The 19,898-nt window shown below is 50.5% G+C and overlaps 1 protein-coding gene across 1 annotated transcript in view; it reads right to left on the reverse strand.

Moving 5' to 3' along the window:
- Positions 1-19,898, reverse strand: part of SLC44A3 (solute carrier family 44 member 3) — a 68,763-nt gene that overhangs the window by 2,447 nt on the left and 46,418 nt on the right. The window contains 4 exon segments of the mRNA XM_072968168.1: positions 395-516; positions 519-596; positions 599-646; positions 2,537-2,681. Coding sequence (XP_072824269.1) covers positions 395-516; positions 519-596; positions 599-646; positions 2,537-2,681 — 393 coding nt within the window.

Consider the following 19,898-nt stretch of genomic DNA (forward strand, 5'->3'; position numbering starts at 1 on the left):
AAAATACAACGGGTACAGCATGATGCTTGGGGATACACAAATGCTCTCGAAAAAGATCAATCATTACACCTCCAGACCATCCCAAAGGCCAGACCGGGCCACGAGCACCAAAGGGGCTTGGCCTGTCTCTGCGCCCAGGACACCCTCTCCCCTGGGGCGCTGGGTTAGTGCTAAGCGCTCGGCCTCACTTCACTCCAGGGAGGTTTCAATATGGAAGGAGGGATCAAGCTCAAAATGCAGCCCAAATCTCAGGGGGACAGTCGGGTCACGTGGCAGCAGCTCACAGCGCCTCCAGGAGAGCATGAGCGGGGTCCGAGGCTCCTTCCTGGGTGAGCTGGCAACACTTAGGGTTGGGAGCGTGGAGGTTGAAACAGGAAATGAAATGTTTACTTACCCGAAACTCTCGGTCCATAAAGTAGGGCTTTTCTGATGATCCATCGTTTGTTTCCAGATCAACAGCAAAACACAGAAATAGTGCGTCCAGCACAGTTTCAAACACCGATAAGAAACTGTGCTACTAAATACACAGAAAAAAGCAGCCAGCAGCAGCGGGATCGCCCACACCTGGAGCTCACAGCTGTAATAAAACACCATCAGCCCCCGAAAACAGTGAAACACACCACCAGCACCCGTCCGAAACAAGACGCTGTTGAAAAATCTTTGTACATTGGTTGATTAGGATACTTTAGAAAAGATTTTTGTCAGTTATAAGCAATAGGTTCATACATGTGCACGTGTGTGAGTGCGCGTATGTGCCTTACTGTAAAGACGGCCTGTCAGAAAATCTGGTGCAACGAAAGAATTAATGAAAAGCTGTGATCCCAAAAGAAAACCCGGTTAACCTGGAGGATGGGGAGAGTATGTGTCTAATTTCACCCAACCGTGCCTAGCTTTTGTATGTACGTAGATGTAATAGTATGTCACAAAGTTTATTTTTTTTACACTGAAAACTACAACAAGCATCTCCATTTAAAAAATTTTTTATAAACACCATTTTTTAAAACAACAGTGCAACAATCCAGTGAATGGATATGTGATTTTAATATGTGATTACTTTTTACCTTGGGGATGGAAGAGGATGGGTTTTGCAATACTGGTGTAGGGAGTTAATAGGATTATAGGCTTTTGCTTTATGTGATTATTATACTTCCAGGAACAGGATTACAGGCCATGATGTACCTAATTCTTTAACAAACTGGAGCCCATCTGGAGCCCTCGTTGCTCTTGGATAGCCATGAAGAAGGACATGAATGTCTGAACGCTGCATCGTTCAAAAAGAACAAAGACTCACTGGTTGTCATATGCTCATTAGAAGCTCGTTAGCAATTATGGAAGACTAGGAAAATGTAACCCATTTTTTGGAATATACAGGAAAATGAATTATTACCTAAAGTAAAAGTCTGTTATAAAGATGCAACCTCATTCCAAAAATATGTGTAAGTAGTCTTTAGAAAGTAGATCGCCCACAAGCCTACGAAGCTAATGTGAACAACATTATCCACTGAGAGATGACGACAACTTAGACCACTTAGGCTATTTGGAAAGGCGTCATCGGTTCATGTTTCCAGAGCTGCTGTCGCAAGAGAAATCTCTGGGGCCCAGCTGAGCCTTAAAATACATGTGCAATTAACGGACACCTGTGAAATCCAAGCATGCTCTGACTTGTTACTGACAGCTAACTATGACAGTCATGCGAAATGAGGAGCCAAGAGTCCCCATATTTGGCCAGATCACAACAGGAGATAGCTTGTTCTCTCTGGGCACCGTGGAAGTCCCTGCATTCAAGCCGTGCGTGGAGGAACAGCTGGCAGAAGCGAGGACATCTATCCCGCTTAGAAGAGCAAAGATGTGGGGGGCGGTCCAGGACTGAGGTATGCAGAACTCAGCCCAGTGGGCGACCGTCACACGGAGGGAGGCACCCCAGCACGGTACAGAGAACCTTCAGCTTGCGGCATGGACAGGTGGGGGCTGAAGCAGCATTCTCATCGGTATTTCGGGTACTCTTCCCTGCAACCCAGAGAGGGACGTGCTCTCTTGAGCTCACAGATGTGAAAAATGAGGCTTTCACGAGACTACATACAACTCCTTAGAAGAAGATGACAGCAGAAATGTAACTGGCTCCATTTGGGACTGGCTTTATATTTATGGATTTAATGCCCTTAAGTAATGTGGACATTTCATCAGGTTTCAATGCTATTTCCATATATTTTTATGAAAAACAACCGTTATAAATCGTTCATTTTTTGATGTTACTAGCATTTCCATTTCAGATATGAAAAAGGTGGATTCCGAATGGTAGAAAGAATTGCTCTCAGCTAAGGGTAAGACGGACTCAAACCCTGGATATCCTGGACAAGCGATAAACCCTTAGTGTTCTCATCCATGAGACGGGGATACTTCACAAGCTTGAGGGTTAAGTGAGAGGGTGGGGCACAGCATGTGCCGTAAACACCGAGAAAGCAGCGATTCCCATCCAGAGCCTTGTTGCATGGCTTAATTTTTGGATCCCAATGTTTGTTCTTATTTTAATGAAGACATCTTACCTTTCCTAGAAAAATTATGAAGTCTCCAAAGCAGTTAACAGCTGTAAAGTGACTTGAATTCTTGGACAAGAGTCTGAGTGCATCTTTGGCTGATGTACAGAAGTCTGTCCCATTAATGGCAGTTGCAGTGTATGCGTTCTGAAACAAAAGACCACAGTTAAAAAGATGATGGCTCATACTATTTTAAAGACACATATGCCAATACAGAATACTTGCAAAACAGAGAAAAACAGCTTCTATAAAACCCACTATCTCTACCCATAACAAGTCTTCCTTTTCAAAGTCCCTTCCAGTCTCTGGAATATATGCACCTATATTCTCACATAGTTGAAGTAAATGGAAAAGATAAATAAGTATTTCTGGTCAATATGGTGGATTGAACATCCAGCTACAAACAGATGGTAATGATGATTAAAGCATGGACTGTTTTTAAGTGCACAGCAGAGTTTGAGGGCAGGGAAGAATGTTTAGGTACTAGAAACAAAGCAGTCCCCAGCTATTGGTGAGAGCTGGACCCAGAGGCCCAAGGAGCAGGGAATCAGTAAAAACTTCCGGGGTGAGGGCTAGGATCTAATCCCCTGGGGGTAAGAAACAACGCTCAGGCCACGTGCTGTCTGCACCGAGTCAGGATTTATACTCCAGCTCAACCAGCCCTTCCCGGAACGTGGTCAAGAAACACAGCATCCACCTGGGACCGCTGAAATGACCAGGGCCTGAGCAGGGTCAGAGCAAAGCCACATCCTCCCAGGCCGGGGAAGGGTGGAGCCCCACCGACAGCAACCCTCGAAAAAGATGAAGTGTTCACAGGAAAAATACATGGATGGTGCAAGGAAATGAACTGCACATCAACCCAGAGAGTCTGCACCCTGAGAACAATCTGAAACAAAGCATTTAAGGAAGCATGGATAAGACACTAACTCCTTAAAGGAAGGAACAGTGACCATAAAGAATGAACAGCTTGGTATGAAAGATGAAGAGGCGGAGCAGAAAACAAATGGAAAAGAAGTTCTGGAGACGAAAAAACGTACAGCTTAAGTGGTGCACAATGAGCACTTCCATGTGGTTCCATGCTTTTGTTATTCTAATTTTTAATAAATACATATTCTATCAGGGGTGTGTGTGTCTGTGTGTGTGTGTGTGTGCATGCACGCACGCACTTGCATGTGTAGCTAGAGCATGTTTAGATTATTTCAAGTATTTTGCTATTATAAATAACTATGCAATGAACATCTTAATTTCCTAATTCTGGAAAATATCTTAAGGATAACTTCCAAGAAACGGGATTGCTAAGTCAAAGAGGACAAATGTGTGCCTGAGTTCGTATGAGATTCCTTAAGCCATTTTTCCAAAATACCTTAGCCATATAACTATATGGTAATTTCAAAACCATCTATTTCTTATATTTCCCTTGAAACCTTTAAAATGCTACTTAAAGGTTTCAAGGAAAATTTACAACAAAGAATTTATAACTTTCTTGAGAAAATACACTGGAACGCTACCCCCTTGGGTTTTGCCTTTCCATTTGGCCAAGGTAGCAGATGAAAGTTTTTCTTTTAATCTCGTGGTGTAAATTGAATCCTTTCATACACCCATTCAAAAATTTGTCAAAAACCCAATTTGGAGCCTGCTGCAGTAATCCAGCCCCCAGTGAGGCAGGTCTCAGAGTGGCAGAGGCGGTGGAGAGTAAGGCGGCAGAATGAATGGAACCTCATGCTGTAATTCCCTCCCTCCAAGGCCAGCTAGGGAGGAACATATGGTTCTCAAAGATGAAAGGCTGGGCACCCTCCTCCCCCGATGAGGCACCCTGCTGTCCCAGAGGGTTCTCAGTCGGAGGAGGGCCCTACAGAAGTGCCTTAGTGGCATGCCGTGAGAACTTTTGGTTTCTGACTGACACGGAACGCATGTGAAATTTGCTTTTAAAATCCCAAACTGGCTGTTGGGGACTTCAGACCACCACGCTGGAGACTGAAGCCTCGAGTTGGGGACGTGGAAACTCACTGCTCATTCTTTGACTATGCATCTTCGATCGTCTATGGTTCTCAGAGCCCCAAGCACCAATTTATCATCCCGGAGACTCTGCGCTGGGTGGGTGGGCGGAGAGTGACGTAACCACTCTTTTACAGACTGGAAACCAAGGTCAAGGGCGTTGTCCCGGGTGCTCAGGAAAATCAGGGGTTTTTTCTTTTTTCACTCTAACTTTCTGGACATGACACTACCAATTTTAATTTGAGCATAAGGCTGTTTAAAAGCATGGTGGTTACGGTGAGCCCAGGCCCTATAGCCAGACCGTCTCTGGATTCTAATCCTATTCCTTACCACGGACTGGCTGTCGGTCTTGGGCAAATGACTTAACCCCTCTCAGACTTCAAGGTCCTCATCTGTGAAGTGAGTTACAGCACCCCGTGCGAAGGGATGTTGGGAGGATTAAAGAACATACTCCCCATAAAGCATTTAGCAGAGCGCAGGCTCACCGAGAGCATTAATAAGGGGTGCCTATTTCCTCCAAACCTCACCGGTGATGATCTCATTTACAGCTGGGAAACACAGAGGCCATGCTTTGAGCAGCGAGGAGGTGCGGAAGGAAGGGACCCGCAGTTCCTTCACCCACAGGCTTGGATCCCTCACTCTCGCAGGGACCAGCTTTCCAGACTGCAGCCCTGGCCCCGGCCTGGTCTGGCTCGGCGGCAGCAGCTCCACCACAGGCCGCTCGGCTGTCTTTGCATTCAGGTTGTGTCCCCAGTCCCCACCTACCCCCTCTCCCCTCTAAACTGGGGAGAAATGTACTTCTGATTCATACTGGGAATACAATTTCCACGGGGAACTTCCTTTTCCTACAGATCACAACCCCACAGTCAGTTTGGCACTGCTCATAAGCAATAAAAATAGATTTTGCTCCTTGACAAAAATGATTAAAGGTTAAAATAGTACTTTGTCACGCATGCATTGACTCCACAGCTCTTGGGGGCCCACAAGCATTTATCTGTTCTTTAATGTATCAAGCCCACTGAAAGAGGGCATTAACACCACTCTGACAGGGAAATTATACACATGCCTTCCTGCAGTTACTACACCGCCAGCGTTTTGCCACAGGGTCAACCCTGAGTGCGACAGAGAGACCTAGAATTCATGTCTGAACGAAGAGCTGGAGGAGGCAGGGTCGCTCAACACACAGGATATGCATCGAACACATCTGCAGCTTCAGCATCGGCTGATTTATGCTTTCTCTTCCCTGTCAGGCCGCTGGAAGATGGACGCGGGAAACGTTCAGTGCTGTAAGTCCTGGCTCGGAGCATTTCCATTTGCGGGGGCCGACGGAACGCAGGGTGGACGCGCTAAGGTGATCCCCAGACCCTGCGGATACGTGGGAAGGACTGGCTATGATAAGAATTAGGCAACACGTTTTGTTGGTTCTTAAAGTTAATCAGGAGATCCTGAAGCAAGAAAAAAGGAGGTGGTGGTACCAGGCTTTTCATTTATCACCAGACACAATCCTGTGTGCCTGTTTCTTTAGCTCCCCCCAAACAGGTGGACATTTCTGTGTCTAGAAATTGAAGCTATGAAAACACAAAATAGATACAAGGAAGGAGTCTCAGCTTGGCCACGGAAGCACCTTAACATTTAGGCCCCCAGTCTCATTCCCTGCCTGGGACTGCAGACTCCCTCCTGGTCTAGGCCGCTGTGTTTTCAGACTCGCGCGGACTGTGCACCAGGGCTCGTCACAGGCTGCAGGGGAGGCTGGGAGGGCTCGTGAACAATGAACGACAACTCTGGCACAGTGTGAGGGCAACGTGGAGTCGAAGCACAAGCTGGCGGGCGGGAGTGCATTTAGCTGGTCCCTGTGGGGAATGGGGGTGGGTGCGGCTGAGGCAGCAGCAGGAGGCAGAGAAGTGAGACTTGGGGGTCCAGCAGAGAAGTGTGGTGGGAAGTGGGACTGGGGGAGTCTTAAGCCAGACCTTGGTGGGGCTGAAGGGCTGTGCTGGGGAGCAAGGGGGGTTGCGACAGGAAGGCTCAGCCTGTGCTTCTGGAAGCCCCGCAGGCTGCCCTGGGAAGGCTCAGGGCAGACCCTCATCACCACCTTCTTGCAGCCATAAAGCCCTACACCTCCCGAGGCTCATTCTCTCCCAAAGCCTGTGGGGAGCCTCCTGGCTCCTCCGCTTGAGTTGTGCGTAAACGCTGTGTGACTACCATCTGCTACCCACCCACTGAGCACAGTGGGCGCGTTAGCAGCCACAAGCCAGGGGCCAGACCCAGGCGAGCCCTTCTCTGGGGAGCAAATAAGGGTTTAGGCGTTGTAGCTCTTCCCGGGTACTCTGCTCCCCTCCCCCACCTGGTGATGTGTCCCGAATGGCTGGCCACAGACCTGGCAGCAGCTTCTTGATTTGTTCCTGTGGCTTTGTTATTCCTTTTGCTATCACCTGCACAACCCCTGCATGTAAACAGATAAAAAATAATACTGGCAGGCACTCATGGAGCACACACCATGTGCCAGGCCCGACTCTGTATTCCCCTGAATGCACTGCATCCTCGTCACCACAAGTGCACGATGAGGTGGCTGCGGAGAGCGGAGCACAGAGAGGTGAGATCGCACACCCCTGTCACATGCATGCAACCAACATTGCATCACTTACAAGAGGCGGACTGGCCCATCTGCAGGAAAACATTTACTTTGAGCTGTACTTTGTGCTCTTTCTTCCAAAAGGTTCAAAATAGTAAAGTGGTGTTCTCGGGAGCTGTGTCATTAAAAGGAGCCAAGGATGTGGCAGGATGAATCAGCAGAAAGAGGCTGGGTTCCAATCCCGCTGCCTCCAAAGACTGGCTGGATGGCCGCCACGAGGTAACGTCGCTTGGCAGTGCCTCATCCTGCTGTGACGGTGTTTCACACCAGCCCCAGGCAGGGGTCTGGCTGAAGGCGCTGCACGGGTGCTAAGCGCTTCCCGGTGGGCTCAGCCCCCTCCCCGTTACCTTACTTCATCTCAGCTGCTTCTCACCGCCACACGGTGAGATAGTCACCATGGGTATTACTATCCCCATTTTACACACAATTCTGATTTTGAAGCGAAATGGAAGAGACTTAAGTGTACTTTGAGGTAACAGAGAAAGTTGCATTACCTCTTTAACTTACTTTGAGAGTTGTCCAAGAATGTTAATTGCAGCTTCTACACAGAAAGAACATTTTTGCTCCTTCACTCGAGACAGAAGCCAGCCCAGTCCAGCCGCGTCCTTCCCCAGCGAAAGGCGGTCATTCGCCCTCCCGCTAAACTGAAGCGGGCCCTTCTTTTGGTGGCGGAACTGTGAACCCGAGCCTCTGTTGACTCTTCGAAAAGGTAAACAGAGTTTCCCTCCATATAGGAGGAAAGGCACTGGCCAAAAACCATGCCGTGAATAGCCAGCTTTATTTCTGGAATGCCTTCCTAACAAAGTTCTGATATTTATTAAGTCAAGCTAAAGCGAGAGCTATGAAAACAAACCTGAGAAACCAGATGATGAATAAAGAACCCTGGTGTTCATACTTCCCTCGGAACCGGAAGAAATCCAGTGAAATCGGAGCCTACACCCATGCCCGTACACCCAAGGGTCTTTTCTTACAAAACTTGCAGGAACAAGCTAGTTTCATTTCAGCCTGGTTTTGATCACAAACACATGCTGAGGGAGGTGAACCGTAAACAGTGTCCAGACCTCACCTTTATCGGGTGCGTCCGTTCAAGCGTTCACCACTCACCGGCCGCAATGGTCCGGCAAGACAGTGAGTGAGGAAACCACCAGGCCCGTCCAGCGCTGGAGGCAGGGCTCGCCGGCGGAGGCCTCCGCTGCCTACGAAGCCAGGCGCTCGGCGGTGCTGTCCTGTTGCCTCTTTTAAAATGTATGTACATTTTGCTTATTTTTTTTTGAATAATGGCTTTATCATTTTCATGCTCATCATTAAAGGAAATCCAGCAACACAAAGAAAGCAGGAAAGTCACTCCGATCCCACTGCTCAGAAATAACCATTGCCAACACCACGCGGACCTCACCCCAGCGTTCTCTGCGAAGAGACACAGAAGGGAGAAAAGATGGGCAGACAGGCATCAGCTACAAAAATGGAAATTAAAAGTGCTGTTTAAAGAAGAGCACGAATGTGAATTTGACTTCAACAAAAGACAATGAAACGAAACTGAAAGGGCAGGAATATTTGAATGTCAGACCACCGCACCTACACAAGACTTAGGTTTCTAAAACAATCTTTCTAGAATTATTATGAAAAGTGTTAAGAGGTTAGTGTTTATTTTTTTTTAACACCATGTCTTAAGTTTTGGCAGGACGGGTGGTGAAACACGAGTCCTCTAAAGCTTTCTCCTGCCTCCTGAGTTTAGTGAGTGTCACTACCGTTCTGACTGTCAGGACTTTGAACACTCACAGCCTCTTCGGTGATGATGGTCTCAGCGACTCAGTGGGGTGCACACAGCACAGCCCCCGTGCCTGCCGCCTCCCCTCCTGCTCTGCGCTGGCCGTCCTGCACACTGTCCTGCAGGACCGGGGTGGTCCCTTGGCCAAGACGCCCTCTCCGTGAGGCTCACTGAATGACTAGAGGAAGATGCTTTTGGCAAACCTCCAAATATTATTTCTTTGTACAAACCCAAATTCAACCCACTGGCATGTTTGTTCCTTCAGCAGAACGTTATAGGATTAAAAGGCTGCCCCAGCGGCCACCTAGGAAAACCCTCTCACTTCACTGATGAGGAAAAGGAAATCTCAGCAGGCTACGTGACCAGGAGGAGGTGACGAAGATGGGACATGAATCGGATATTCACAGCCACGTCCCCTCCTCCAAAAATCCAGAAAAAGCCAAGTTAGACTCTTACTCACCAGGGTTCTCGGTCTCCTGATCAATAGAAATGGACAAGAGACCAGGGGAGAAACCCAGGCAAGGCTTTACCGGGACTCGCGCTGCAGCACAGAGGGAGGGAGCGGAAACAAGTTCCAGGGGCCTCACTCGCCCCCTGAGCCGGGGAGGGGCGAGCTGGTCCCTCACATGGGGTGGGGACGGGGTGGGTCTGGGGGCAGGCCGGAGTGGTGGCTGGAGCGGTGGCTGGGGTGGCCTGCCCACCCCTCGGTGGCGCTGTGGGCAGGGATCACTCCCAGACCCTGCTTTTTACTCCCTATACCTTGGAAATGGCAGTTGGGTTTTTGGTCTTTCTGTATCTTGTTGTTCCTAACTTGGCCCCGCTGCACATGCAGGTGGTTATTTTCAGTCCCTTATAGTTTCTTTGTTTTCTGTTGCCCGAGGAGACATCAGTCCAGGTGCCAAGCACTGCAGCAAAAGGTCCCAGATCCCAGCCTGTCTCGAGGCCACTGCCTCTCACTGCACTTGGCCGTCACTGATGTGCGAGCAGAGCTCTGCCCTCCACAGTGAAGACCCACCAGGACAAGGTGCTCAGTGAAGAGGCAGTCAGGGGCCAGGGCTGCACGGGAGTGCTGCTTTCATCTAACAGGCCCTTTCCGGAGGGCCCTCCTGTGCTTCACTCTCATCTGAACTGAGCACAATCGTGGAGGGAAGGAACAAGGTGGAAGGGAGGACCGGACTTCCGTAGGGCAAAAGTAAAGTTGTAGCCCCTTGAAATGGCAAATGCTCATACTGCTTTTTTTGGGGGAGTGGGGAGGAAGGTAATTGGGTTTATTTACTTTTTTTTTTTAACAGAGGTACCGGGGATTGAACCCAGGACCTCGTGCATGCTAAACATGTACTCTACCACTGAGCTATACCACCCCCCCATACTGCTTTTTGACTTCAGGCTTTATTAGAAAGATGACTAAATGGATTGGTTATCCCCAGTTAGTGAAGACCATTGGTTTCCTCTTCTCCTTACCCTCACCCTTGACAAGGAAGTCCAGGCAGCACAATGAAGCCACTAAAGCTACAGACTTGGGGTCACACAGATCAGCACACAGTAGCAAGCATCCTGGATCAGCTCTTCAGCCTCTGGGCCTCAGCTTCCTTGTTCATACAGTGAGGGTGACACCTGCCTAATACAACTTAGACTGTGTGTAAAATGTTTACTGTGGTGCCTGGTGTGCTGTAAACCTCAGTAAATGGCTATGTTATGTACAGACCTGAGAAGATTGGTTCTTTAGTTCAGAGAAGGTCAAACACCTCTGGCTTGAAGCTCAGGACCGAGGAAGTGGTGAGAGGGAGATGGAAAGTAGAAGTGGGAAGGTTTACACGTTTCACGTATTGCATGTCTGGGGGGGAATAATTTTTAAGTCAGGTGTCTGTCCCTCTGTCCCACGCTGTTGATGGGGGTGAGGCTGGCGAAGCAAAAGTTGACCTGTTAGGCTGACAGAGAGCCTGGGAGCCGGCTGAAAGGTCCCTGGCTGCCTGGAGTAACTGCTACTCTGTCCATGGCTTGGCTTGACTCAGCGGGCAGTGAAAACCTCTTACAAGAAAAATGCATCTGCTTAAAGACATTGACTGTGACAACAGATTTCTTCTTTCTGAAGCTTCAAAGACATCCATTTTGGCTTCCTTCACCCACAAGCACTCCTGCTGAGAGAGCAGTTTCTCTTGCAGTCAGTCCTGGGTGCTGTTAGGGCAGCTCCAACAGGAAAGGGCAGCTCTTTTGGGCCTGCATTTCCTTTTCCTTTACTGCCTCCCTGCTACTCTTAGCAGATGCTCCAGCAGATGCGTGAAGGCAGCGCGAGACAGGGCCGGTGCTGGGAAAGCGAAGGCTCTCCTAGTCCGTCTTCCTTCCATCCACAGACATGGATGGAAGGTGTGTCTCCGCTCAGCTCAGGGCTGGGGACAGGGCACTGAACCAGGTCAACAGGACTGTGTTCTTGGATCTCGCTAAGCTTCTTTGTTGCTGCCTTGATGGAGGCAAGACATGGGCATGACCAACAGGCCCAGAGGGCCCTTCTCACCCTCCCCGAGCTGCGTGCTGGTGAAGTCATTCGGCCTCAGCTGTCTCACGCCTTGGATGAAGGCAAGTCTAGCAAATGCCTCTCCCTGCCCCACCCTTGGGCCCACTGAGGCCTTCTGTGAAAGGCAAAGGAGGGGGAAGATGAAACCACTTGAAGAACTTCAAAGACTGGATCCATTTGCCAAAACTTTTAGGAACTTTCTAGTCTGGCCTAGATAAGAAAGTTAATTGAACTAAAATTTTCTTAGTCACTTCCTCTCCTATTTTTCGCAGACCTTGTCTGCAGAGATAAGACTCAAAATGGGAGGAGGACGGTCCAGCTGTCCCACATACACGTGTGATGCTTTACTTTGCTCTCCGGACTTCTGTTTTTCACCCAGTCTGCATTTCCTCCTTCCTTTCCCCTCCGCTCTGCTCATTCCTGCAGGACTCAGGTGCTGAGCCCACTCCTCCAGGGGAGGATCAGGAGCTGGTGGAGGGGTGCATGCAAGAAGATACCTTGCCTGCAGTTCGTACTAGCTTTCGACTTGCAAAATTTTAAGCTCTTCCAGCCCTTCCTACCAGTGGAGGAGGGGAAGGAAGGGGATTCTCAGTATGAGCTGAGTGTCTGGGAGCAGCGGGCAGGCGTGCAGGTCTCCCTCCACCTCCAGATTAGAAAATGAGACCCCCTGCACTGGGGGGAGATCTCTGGGTCCTGACCAGGGTCCAGGTCTGCTTTTTTGAGCAGAGCAAGGAGAGGCATCAAGACTCTCAAGGGTCTGCTCTGGGTTTGCCAGGATCTAGGGGGTTCCAGACACAGGGGACTTTCAGTGCTAAACCCAGAGCAGTCCCAGACAAAGTGGGAGGGCGGGTTCTACCACTAGCACATCCAGGTAGACAGGGCCATAGCCGGCTTTCCCAAAGACACCTGCTTCCCAAGCAGAGCCCGAAGGAGCCGTGAAGATGGGAAGCTGGATCTCTCAAGGGCTGCCTGTGTGTACTAGTGCCTGGGGCTCTCTGACACCGCGGATAACCCCCGGGGGTCAGCCCGAGAACAACAGGATTCCTGCCAGCCCAGTGGAACGGGAGCTCACAGTCAGAAACTAGGTTGAGAGACACAGTACGGTATTTCTTGTATATCTGAGTCTGTGGCTGAGACTCACAACCATGTGGAAGCCGATCCAAGGCGAGGCTCGGAGTGGCAGCCCAGGGTGCCGTCGGACTCTAGCTCGTAGCAGAACATGGAGTCGGCAGCAGCTTTTATTCCCTCGACCCCTGTGACTCACACCGCCTTCCTTTTTTATTAACCTTTTTATGAATGCATTTTCTAGTCCCTGGCCAACAGGTGCTTCCTGCTCCCAACAAGCCTTGTGTCTAAGACAAAGACAACTGGGGAGCGACAGCTAAGGGATGGACTCGGCCAGCGCCTTGCTTAGAAGAGCGTGGAAGGCAGGAGGGGAGGGCGTGGAAGGCAGGAGAGGAGGGCGTGGGCTTCAGGGGTGGGCCGTCTCAGCCTTGGACAATGACTCTGCTCCAGAAGCAGATGCAGATAAAGAGAAGTGACATGAGGAAACCTGCTCTCCATCATGAAGGAGATTAGATTTGGGGTAGGAGCTACTTAACAGTTTAATTTCATTTCCCACACTAAATGAATTTGGGAAATGTCAAAGCTAAGCCATAATCTTTACATTTCTTAAGCACTTAAGGTAATGTTGAGAACTTGGATTATGAAAGTTCCATCTTCCGTTTGAACCACCCCACCCCGGGCCCCACCCTGGCTGCCATCACGGAGGACGGCCCAGCCTCAGTGGCCCGGGAAGCATGGTGCCCACGGCGCACACTAGCCTGCGGGTGAGAAGAACACAGGCGGAGGCGACGGGCAGCTGCCCTGGCCCCGCCTTGAACACTGTTCGTCGGAGCACAGTGTTTTTACAGGTCACCTGCTTCCTTATTTATGGGGAGACTGGATTTTGCTGACTCCAAAGGTAGTTTTCACAGATCAAAGTTAAACAGCACAGGAGATCGCCCTCAGCGTATTTGCAGCGTGCCGAGAGCATGTCATGACAGGAAGGGACAAAGAACATTAAGGGTTTGCTTCGTGTCCTACATGGAGCTCAGACTCGTGAAAGGAGACTTAAGGATAAGCAAATGGTGAGGCCTTGGGTCAGATGACCTTTTGAACCAGTTGTTGGAAACCTCCCTCGGCAGTGACACAGTCACCCCCGACTGCTGAAAACGGGGTGAAGAGGAAGACAATGAGTACTAGACGCAGAAGACGGGGGCCCAACGGATGTGCCGTGCGGGCCGTGTGTCCTGAACCTCGGGCCAGAGTCGTCTTCCGTCCCCCGGCCGTGGGTTTGGATTTGAGTACCGGCCTTCCCTCACCATCGCCCTTCTAGAGGGGAAACTTTGGCATCATTCTGGACTGCAAGGACCAGAAGGGCGGCTCTTAACAAGTCAACTCCCCCGAGTCATGAGCGCAGCGGCACTGGCGGCGGGTGGCGGGGAAGAGGGCGGCGTGCCCGGAGAAGCGGGCCGGCGCCGCCGCACCCTCACCGCGCAGGCCGGAGCGCGCTTCCGGCTTCTCCGCTCGGCCCTCTCCGTGCCAGGCACCAACCCAAGAGCCTTGCAAACATTATCTCCTTAATTATTTACAATAACCCTGGAGACAGGCACTGTTACACCCAATTTGTCTGGCACGTGATGGCCTTCCAATATTTGGTGAATGAACGAATAAATTAAAATAACTAAGCCTCTTGTTTTCCTCACAAGAGAAACTAATATTCACGGGGAAGGTGCTAAGAGCCAGACACCAGGTATTAGTTTAACTAACCCTCTCAGCTGCCTATGAGGTAGGTGTGAATTTTGCTTTATATATGGGGTACCCAAGGCTAAGTAAGAGAGGTGAAGTGACCTGGCTAATGCCACACAGTAAGTGGAGGAGCTATGAGCCAGACCCAGCCCTGTCTGCTCTCGCTCCGCTCTACCACACGGCTGGGAAATGGGGAGGGGAGAGGGGGAGCAAGGAGGAGCTCTCAGAGGAAGTGGACGAATATCTCCAGAAGAAGGGGAGGGCTGAGGTATAATGAGAAGAGACGATGCTGGAGAAGGAAACTGGGGGCTTGGTACCATCAGTAAGAGGTGAGGTCCCACCCTTCTGTCCTGTGAGCGGGGGCCTGACTTCCACGTTGTCCAAGGTATGGGGGAACCCATTTAGAGTTCTGCTTACAAGGTGAGCCGGGCCAGCTCACATCAACACACTGTGTGATGTGACGTGCTTGTCTGTCCCTAGTGTGTCAGTGAAGCTCGGGAGGGTGTGGGGAGAGAAGGAACAAGGTAGGGAAGAGCAGAATCAGAAAGAGCTCTGACCACCGCGAGACACTGTTTGACACACTCAAGCCCCCCGGACCCCAGATTCTACTGGAATGAGGGGAGGTTACCCCCCGATCTCTCAAGTTTTGGGGTCTGAGTTCCTCCCTGTAGAAGGGGTTCCCTAGTAGATGAGCAAAGACAAGGGTTTAAATGACCCTGGTGGGGGGAACCTCATGTTTGCATTTCCACGGCCAGGGACCTCCTTCCTTCCCAATTCCTCTCCTTCGTTCCAGAGGCAGGGGCTGACTTGAGGTCCTGGGTGAGTTTGGAAGGAGGTGCAGAGTGCAGGCTGGCTCGGCCCCCCATCACTCCCTTTGGGATCTGCCTGCCACCGAGCACACACCTTCTCCACCGAGTTTGCAGGGGAGAGCCCAGGGGCAGGTCCACGGGGTCGGCGCAGCCTGGGGAAGGCGAGTTGGTCTCTCTGTCTTAAGGGTGAAACATTACTAAGCTGTTCCTACAATGCACTTTCCAACCTGCTGATTAGGTATTCAAGGTGATGCTTTTAATCTTTATCTCCAACTCTTGGGTCTCGCCATTGTTCAGAACTTGGACAAGGAAGAGGGGATGACTTTCAAAGCCCCCAAACCTCCACACTCAGCTGTTACTTTCCTCCAGCTAACCTGGAGCAGGTTGCTCCTTAACTTCTCGGAATCTGAGTGTCATCATTTGTGGAAAAAAGATCAACGGTACTAATCGTACATTCCTCATGGACTACTTGTGAGGATGCAGGGAGGTGACACACACAGAGCACTTAGCACAGTGCGTGGTACTCGGGAGTGCCCGGTAAGGGGTGGCATTCTTGTCTTTGGGAGCTGTACACCTTGGAGGGAGACTAACCCTCTCTTGCCTCCCAAGAGAATTTTCTGATTAGCTGAGGGCCCATTGCATAACTCACCCTCCCTTCCCTATAGTGAGGCAATCACTCATTCAACAAACATTAATTACTTCTCCAAGATGGTTGAAGAATTTCAAGTCAGGAAGGAACAGATGGCAGCTGCTCTCTGGGCCTTTTCCAAAAGTAGGAGAGGCCGCTGAGGCCCACTTGGGGACGAGGGCTTTGGGCCTCACCCTCCTGAGCCCTGAGCCTTGCAACACTCCCACAGCAGGTGGGAGCCAGGCTCCAGAGAGGCTGCTCCGCAGGAAGCCACACAAAGCCACGGCCCTAAGCCCAGCAGGTGCTGAGCCACGCACCAGGAAACATAAGGATACAGTTAGCTTTCTCCCAGACAGTCTGGGGCCTCTGACGAATAGGTGTCTCAATTCCTTTCTATCTAAAGTCAGGACAGTAGCATTTGCCATGAAACAGCTGGGCCGGGAGGATTACCATCAACTATAAATGGCCCTTAATGCAGACTATCATATTGACACACATGTGAGCTTCTTTCTACAACACACACACACAGAGGCCTCTCTCCAGGGCTCTTCCCATCAGCTGGCTGCCCCAGAATAGCTTCAAACCAGTCGGTAGGGGTGTCAGGATTCAGAACTGCTGCTGTCATGGAAAGAACAGCTGTCTGGATGCTCTGGGATGAGGCGACATCAGCCACCTCAAGAACTGTGTCCTCTTAAGAACCTTACATCATTCTCATAATCGAGTCAGAGAAATTGCATGATATTCATTACTTTTCTTTTCTGCACTGCACATGTTGCCCTGGGGAGAGGAGAAGAGGAGGCCCTGGAGATCCGCCAGCTGGCCGAGGATGAACCAAAATTGGACACGGAAGGGTTGCCAAGTGCCTTTGCTCCTGATGGACTGCGAGGAAGAGAATCACTGAAATCGAGCTAACTGCTAGGAAAGCGGAGGCAGGGAGCGAAGGCTTGGAGATACTACAAAGTCACATCTGCCACAAAGGCTCAGAAGACAGACCAACATTATGCTCCCCGAAGGCACTGGCAGGCAGTGTGGGTGGGGGCGGGGGGTTATGAAGTCGGGAGGGGAGAGATGTGTATGTTTCCCAAGTAGCAGCAAGCTTCTCTCTGCACTGGACTCGACAAGATCACCTGGGCCTTTCTGATCAGTGTATCCGTTACATACAGGAAGCCAGGAAGCCATGGGCATTGCCAACCAAATGCCAAGAGGTGATAATCTATGCTTTTCTTGGTGTCTCATATCCAGAGGGCCGCCACACTGAAGTGGGCTGGCAACCTGACGGGCTGCACAGGGCGGATCTGAGGCACCCTGTCCTCTCCTCAAGTCACGACCAGGAGATGCAGCAGAGGCTCCCCAGGCACCCAGTGACCTGCATACTGGCCCACGGCCTATGTGGGAGGGGAAAGCTGCTGGACGTCACTCTCCACTGCTGAGAACGACCGAGGTGACTGGCATCTTACCAGCATCTCGTCCCAGCTATGGCGCTGATTTACTGCTGTCACTACAGAGCAGCAGTGTTGGGACAACGGCTCGGGGGAGGCACGTGGAGGTCCTCTCACACTCAGTCCACTCAGCAGGATTTGGAGGCTTGAGATCAGGGCAACATCAAACATCACTGACCTTTGTGATCCCAGGGTAAGTCCTCACCATGGACAAGAGGCACAATGTGGGAAAAATGATCCTGCCACGTGGAACACAACGGGAAACCATGCACGTCACATGTCTTCCATCCTGTCCCATGTCCCACATGGAATGGCTGCAGTGCGGCCACATGGTACCCGCACGCCCCAGCTCTTGGCCGGCACCACAGCGAGGTTCAGCATGCCCCCAAAGGATGGGGTTGTCATTTAAGCTGACCCTCTCTTTCTGCAGAAGCTCCGTAAGGTGGAGGGACTCGTCCAGGTTCCACAAAGAAGACACAGGCTAACTGCTGCTATACCCAACTGGGGTGGCCTTCACCTAAGAGCCCCTCCCAGGAGATGGAGTGGAAATCATCATTCTTGCAGTTGTTTGACCTCAGCCCACGGCTCACTTCCTACATCCATTCCCACTTCTGCTGGAAGAACAAAGGATTGAAAAGGAACGCAACGCTCAACATGGTAAAAATATAATGCATTAAACAAGACCCAAATAATCAACAGAAGAAAAACGGTAAATAAGACAAGAATAACTGCAGTTGAAGAAGACAGCCAATCCAAGGGGACTCTGCTGGTACACCCGGAGCAAAGTGTTCTCTCCCCCGTCTGCAAAATCCCAGCACTGCCCGGGCGCGGTCACAAGTTTTGTAGGGTCACCTTGGCAGCCAGACAGCTTAACAGAATTATGAATTTGAGTCCTCAGGAAATTAAGTAAAGCACCCATTTGGTTCATGAATGACACATTTCAGTAAGCTTTAGTAACGCATTAAGCACTTAATTGATTGGTAAAAAGCCGTTAGTTGTATGAGAAAATGAAAATCCATAAAATTCTGTCATTTGCCATAAGAACTGAAGAAAGAACATTCTGGAATGTTCAAACAGTTTGGAACCACAGGAAGAGTCCTGTGGCCCCTAGAGGGTTTCAAACCTAGGGGAACACTGATCTAGAGTCCCCATCGGTGCTGGGACAGATATCTGTGTCCTCCATGGACAAGACACATGCACTTAGGGAGACAGCTCCATGAGGAGCCGTGTGTGGACCATAAGGGAACAATAAGGAACAGGCCACCACCGCCCACGGGTCAGCCTGCAGAGCCCCACATGGGAATGTGGCAGTCAGGCTCCTGGAAAGTGCGGGCGGGGAGGGAGAGGGAGGCTGCAGGAGCCCCCTCCCTGAAAATCTCCGAGAACAGCCAGGCAGCCCCCCAGAAGCTTTGACACAGACCCTCCTGAGGGGAGGAGGTGGGCTCTGACCACCCTGGCTAGCCTCTTCTGGATTTATAATTGCACGAGCCAGTCTTCACTCTCTTCGCTGTCCCCACACCTTTCTTGTCCTCCTCTGCAGAAATCTGCCTGTGACCAGCCCCACTCAACTGCCAGTACCTGATGTTTCTAGAGCCTGGCTTGGACAGGTGCTGAAGAGGCCCCCCCCCCAGACAGTTCTGACTCCTTCTCTGGCTGTTTCAAATGCACAGGGGTTCAAGGCTTGGGTCTTAGAGGCAAAATAGATATGGATTCAAATCCCAGTCCTGCCACTAACTATGCGCCCTCTCCAAGCCTCGGTTTCCTCATCTATAGATTGGGGGCAGCCATCTCAAGGGGCTGCGGTGAAACTCACAACTGCTCCCACACAGGGCAAGTGCTCAGCACCCAACTAGCAACACAGTGAGTGCCCAGAGCCCACAGCTGTGGGCGGGTGACCCCCTGTGGGTGCTCAGTGCTCAGGCCTGACAGAGCCAGCCTCTTCTACGAAAGCTCTCCTGGTCATCAAATCCAAGAGCCTCCCCAACTACCAAGACTCCCCTGTCCTGAACGTCACAGTCCTCATTCCAGCACATTCCGTTGTATCAAGGTCTCATGCAAATGCCTCACGCTGTCCCCACTCCCCAGATTAGCCTGTCAGCTCCTGGAAGGCCTGGCTTTGCTTTATACTGACACTGATCACCACAGTCCCCTCGCCCATTACACCTGGTTCAAATGGTTCCAATATAGCAAAAATAAACAAACAGTTGTTGGATAAATAAATGTACGATGTGTGCACACGTAATATTTTCAGCTAAACACACAATTGGCATTTATGATGCAGGGAGACAAGTAGTGAGAAATGATGAGATGTGGGGTTTCACTCCCCGCTCCCTGCCCCCTGCAAAGTGAATTACTGCTCAGCCTGAAGCTGGGGGTCCACAAAATGGGGCAACTGCCACCAGCCTCCCTCCTAGGACTAGTGAAGACAGAGTAGGCTTTTAATCAGCAATGGTGAAACACAACCAGCTCCTTGATGTTATGTAAAGAAGAACATGTGGGGTCTGATGGTGACAAACGCATCTCATTCTCGTTCAGCATTTCCCAGCTCCTTCTGCACAAAACTAGGAAAATAAAAAAATAAGCCTCAACTCCTTTAAATCTGATTTCCAGAGAAAATCTTTTCCTGGCAACTCATTCCAGTGCCAGGAAATTTTTCAAGAGGCTAATCTAAATTCCTTCTCTCACCCTAGGCTCGCTTTCCTTTGCCCACTGCCAAGTGAGGTGGACAACAGCTCCGACCGCCATTACACAAGAATTGTCTTTATTCTCACAAATCTTTACTTCCCTCTGTTCC

Source organism: Vicugna pacos, chromosome 9 (genome assembly GCF_048564905.1).
Source record: "Vicugna pacos chromosome 9, VicPac4, whole genome shotgun sequence".
Classification (NCBI taxonomy): Eukaryota; Metazoa; Chordata; class Mammalia; order Artiodactyla; family Camelidae; genus Vicugna; species Vicugna pacos.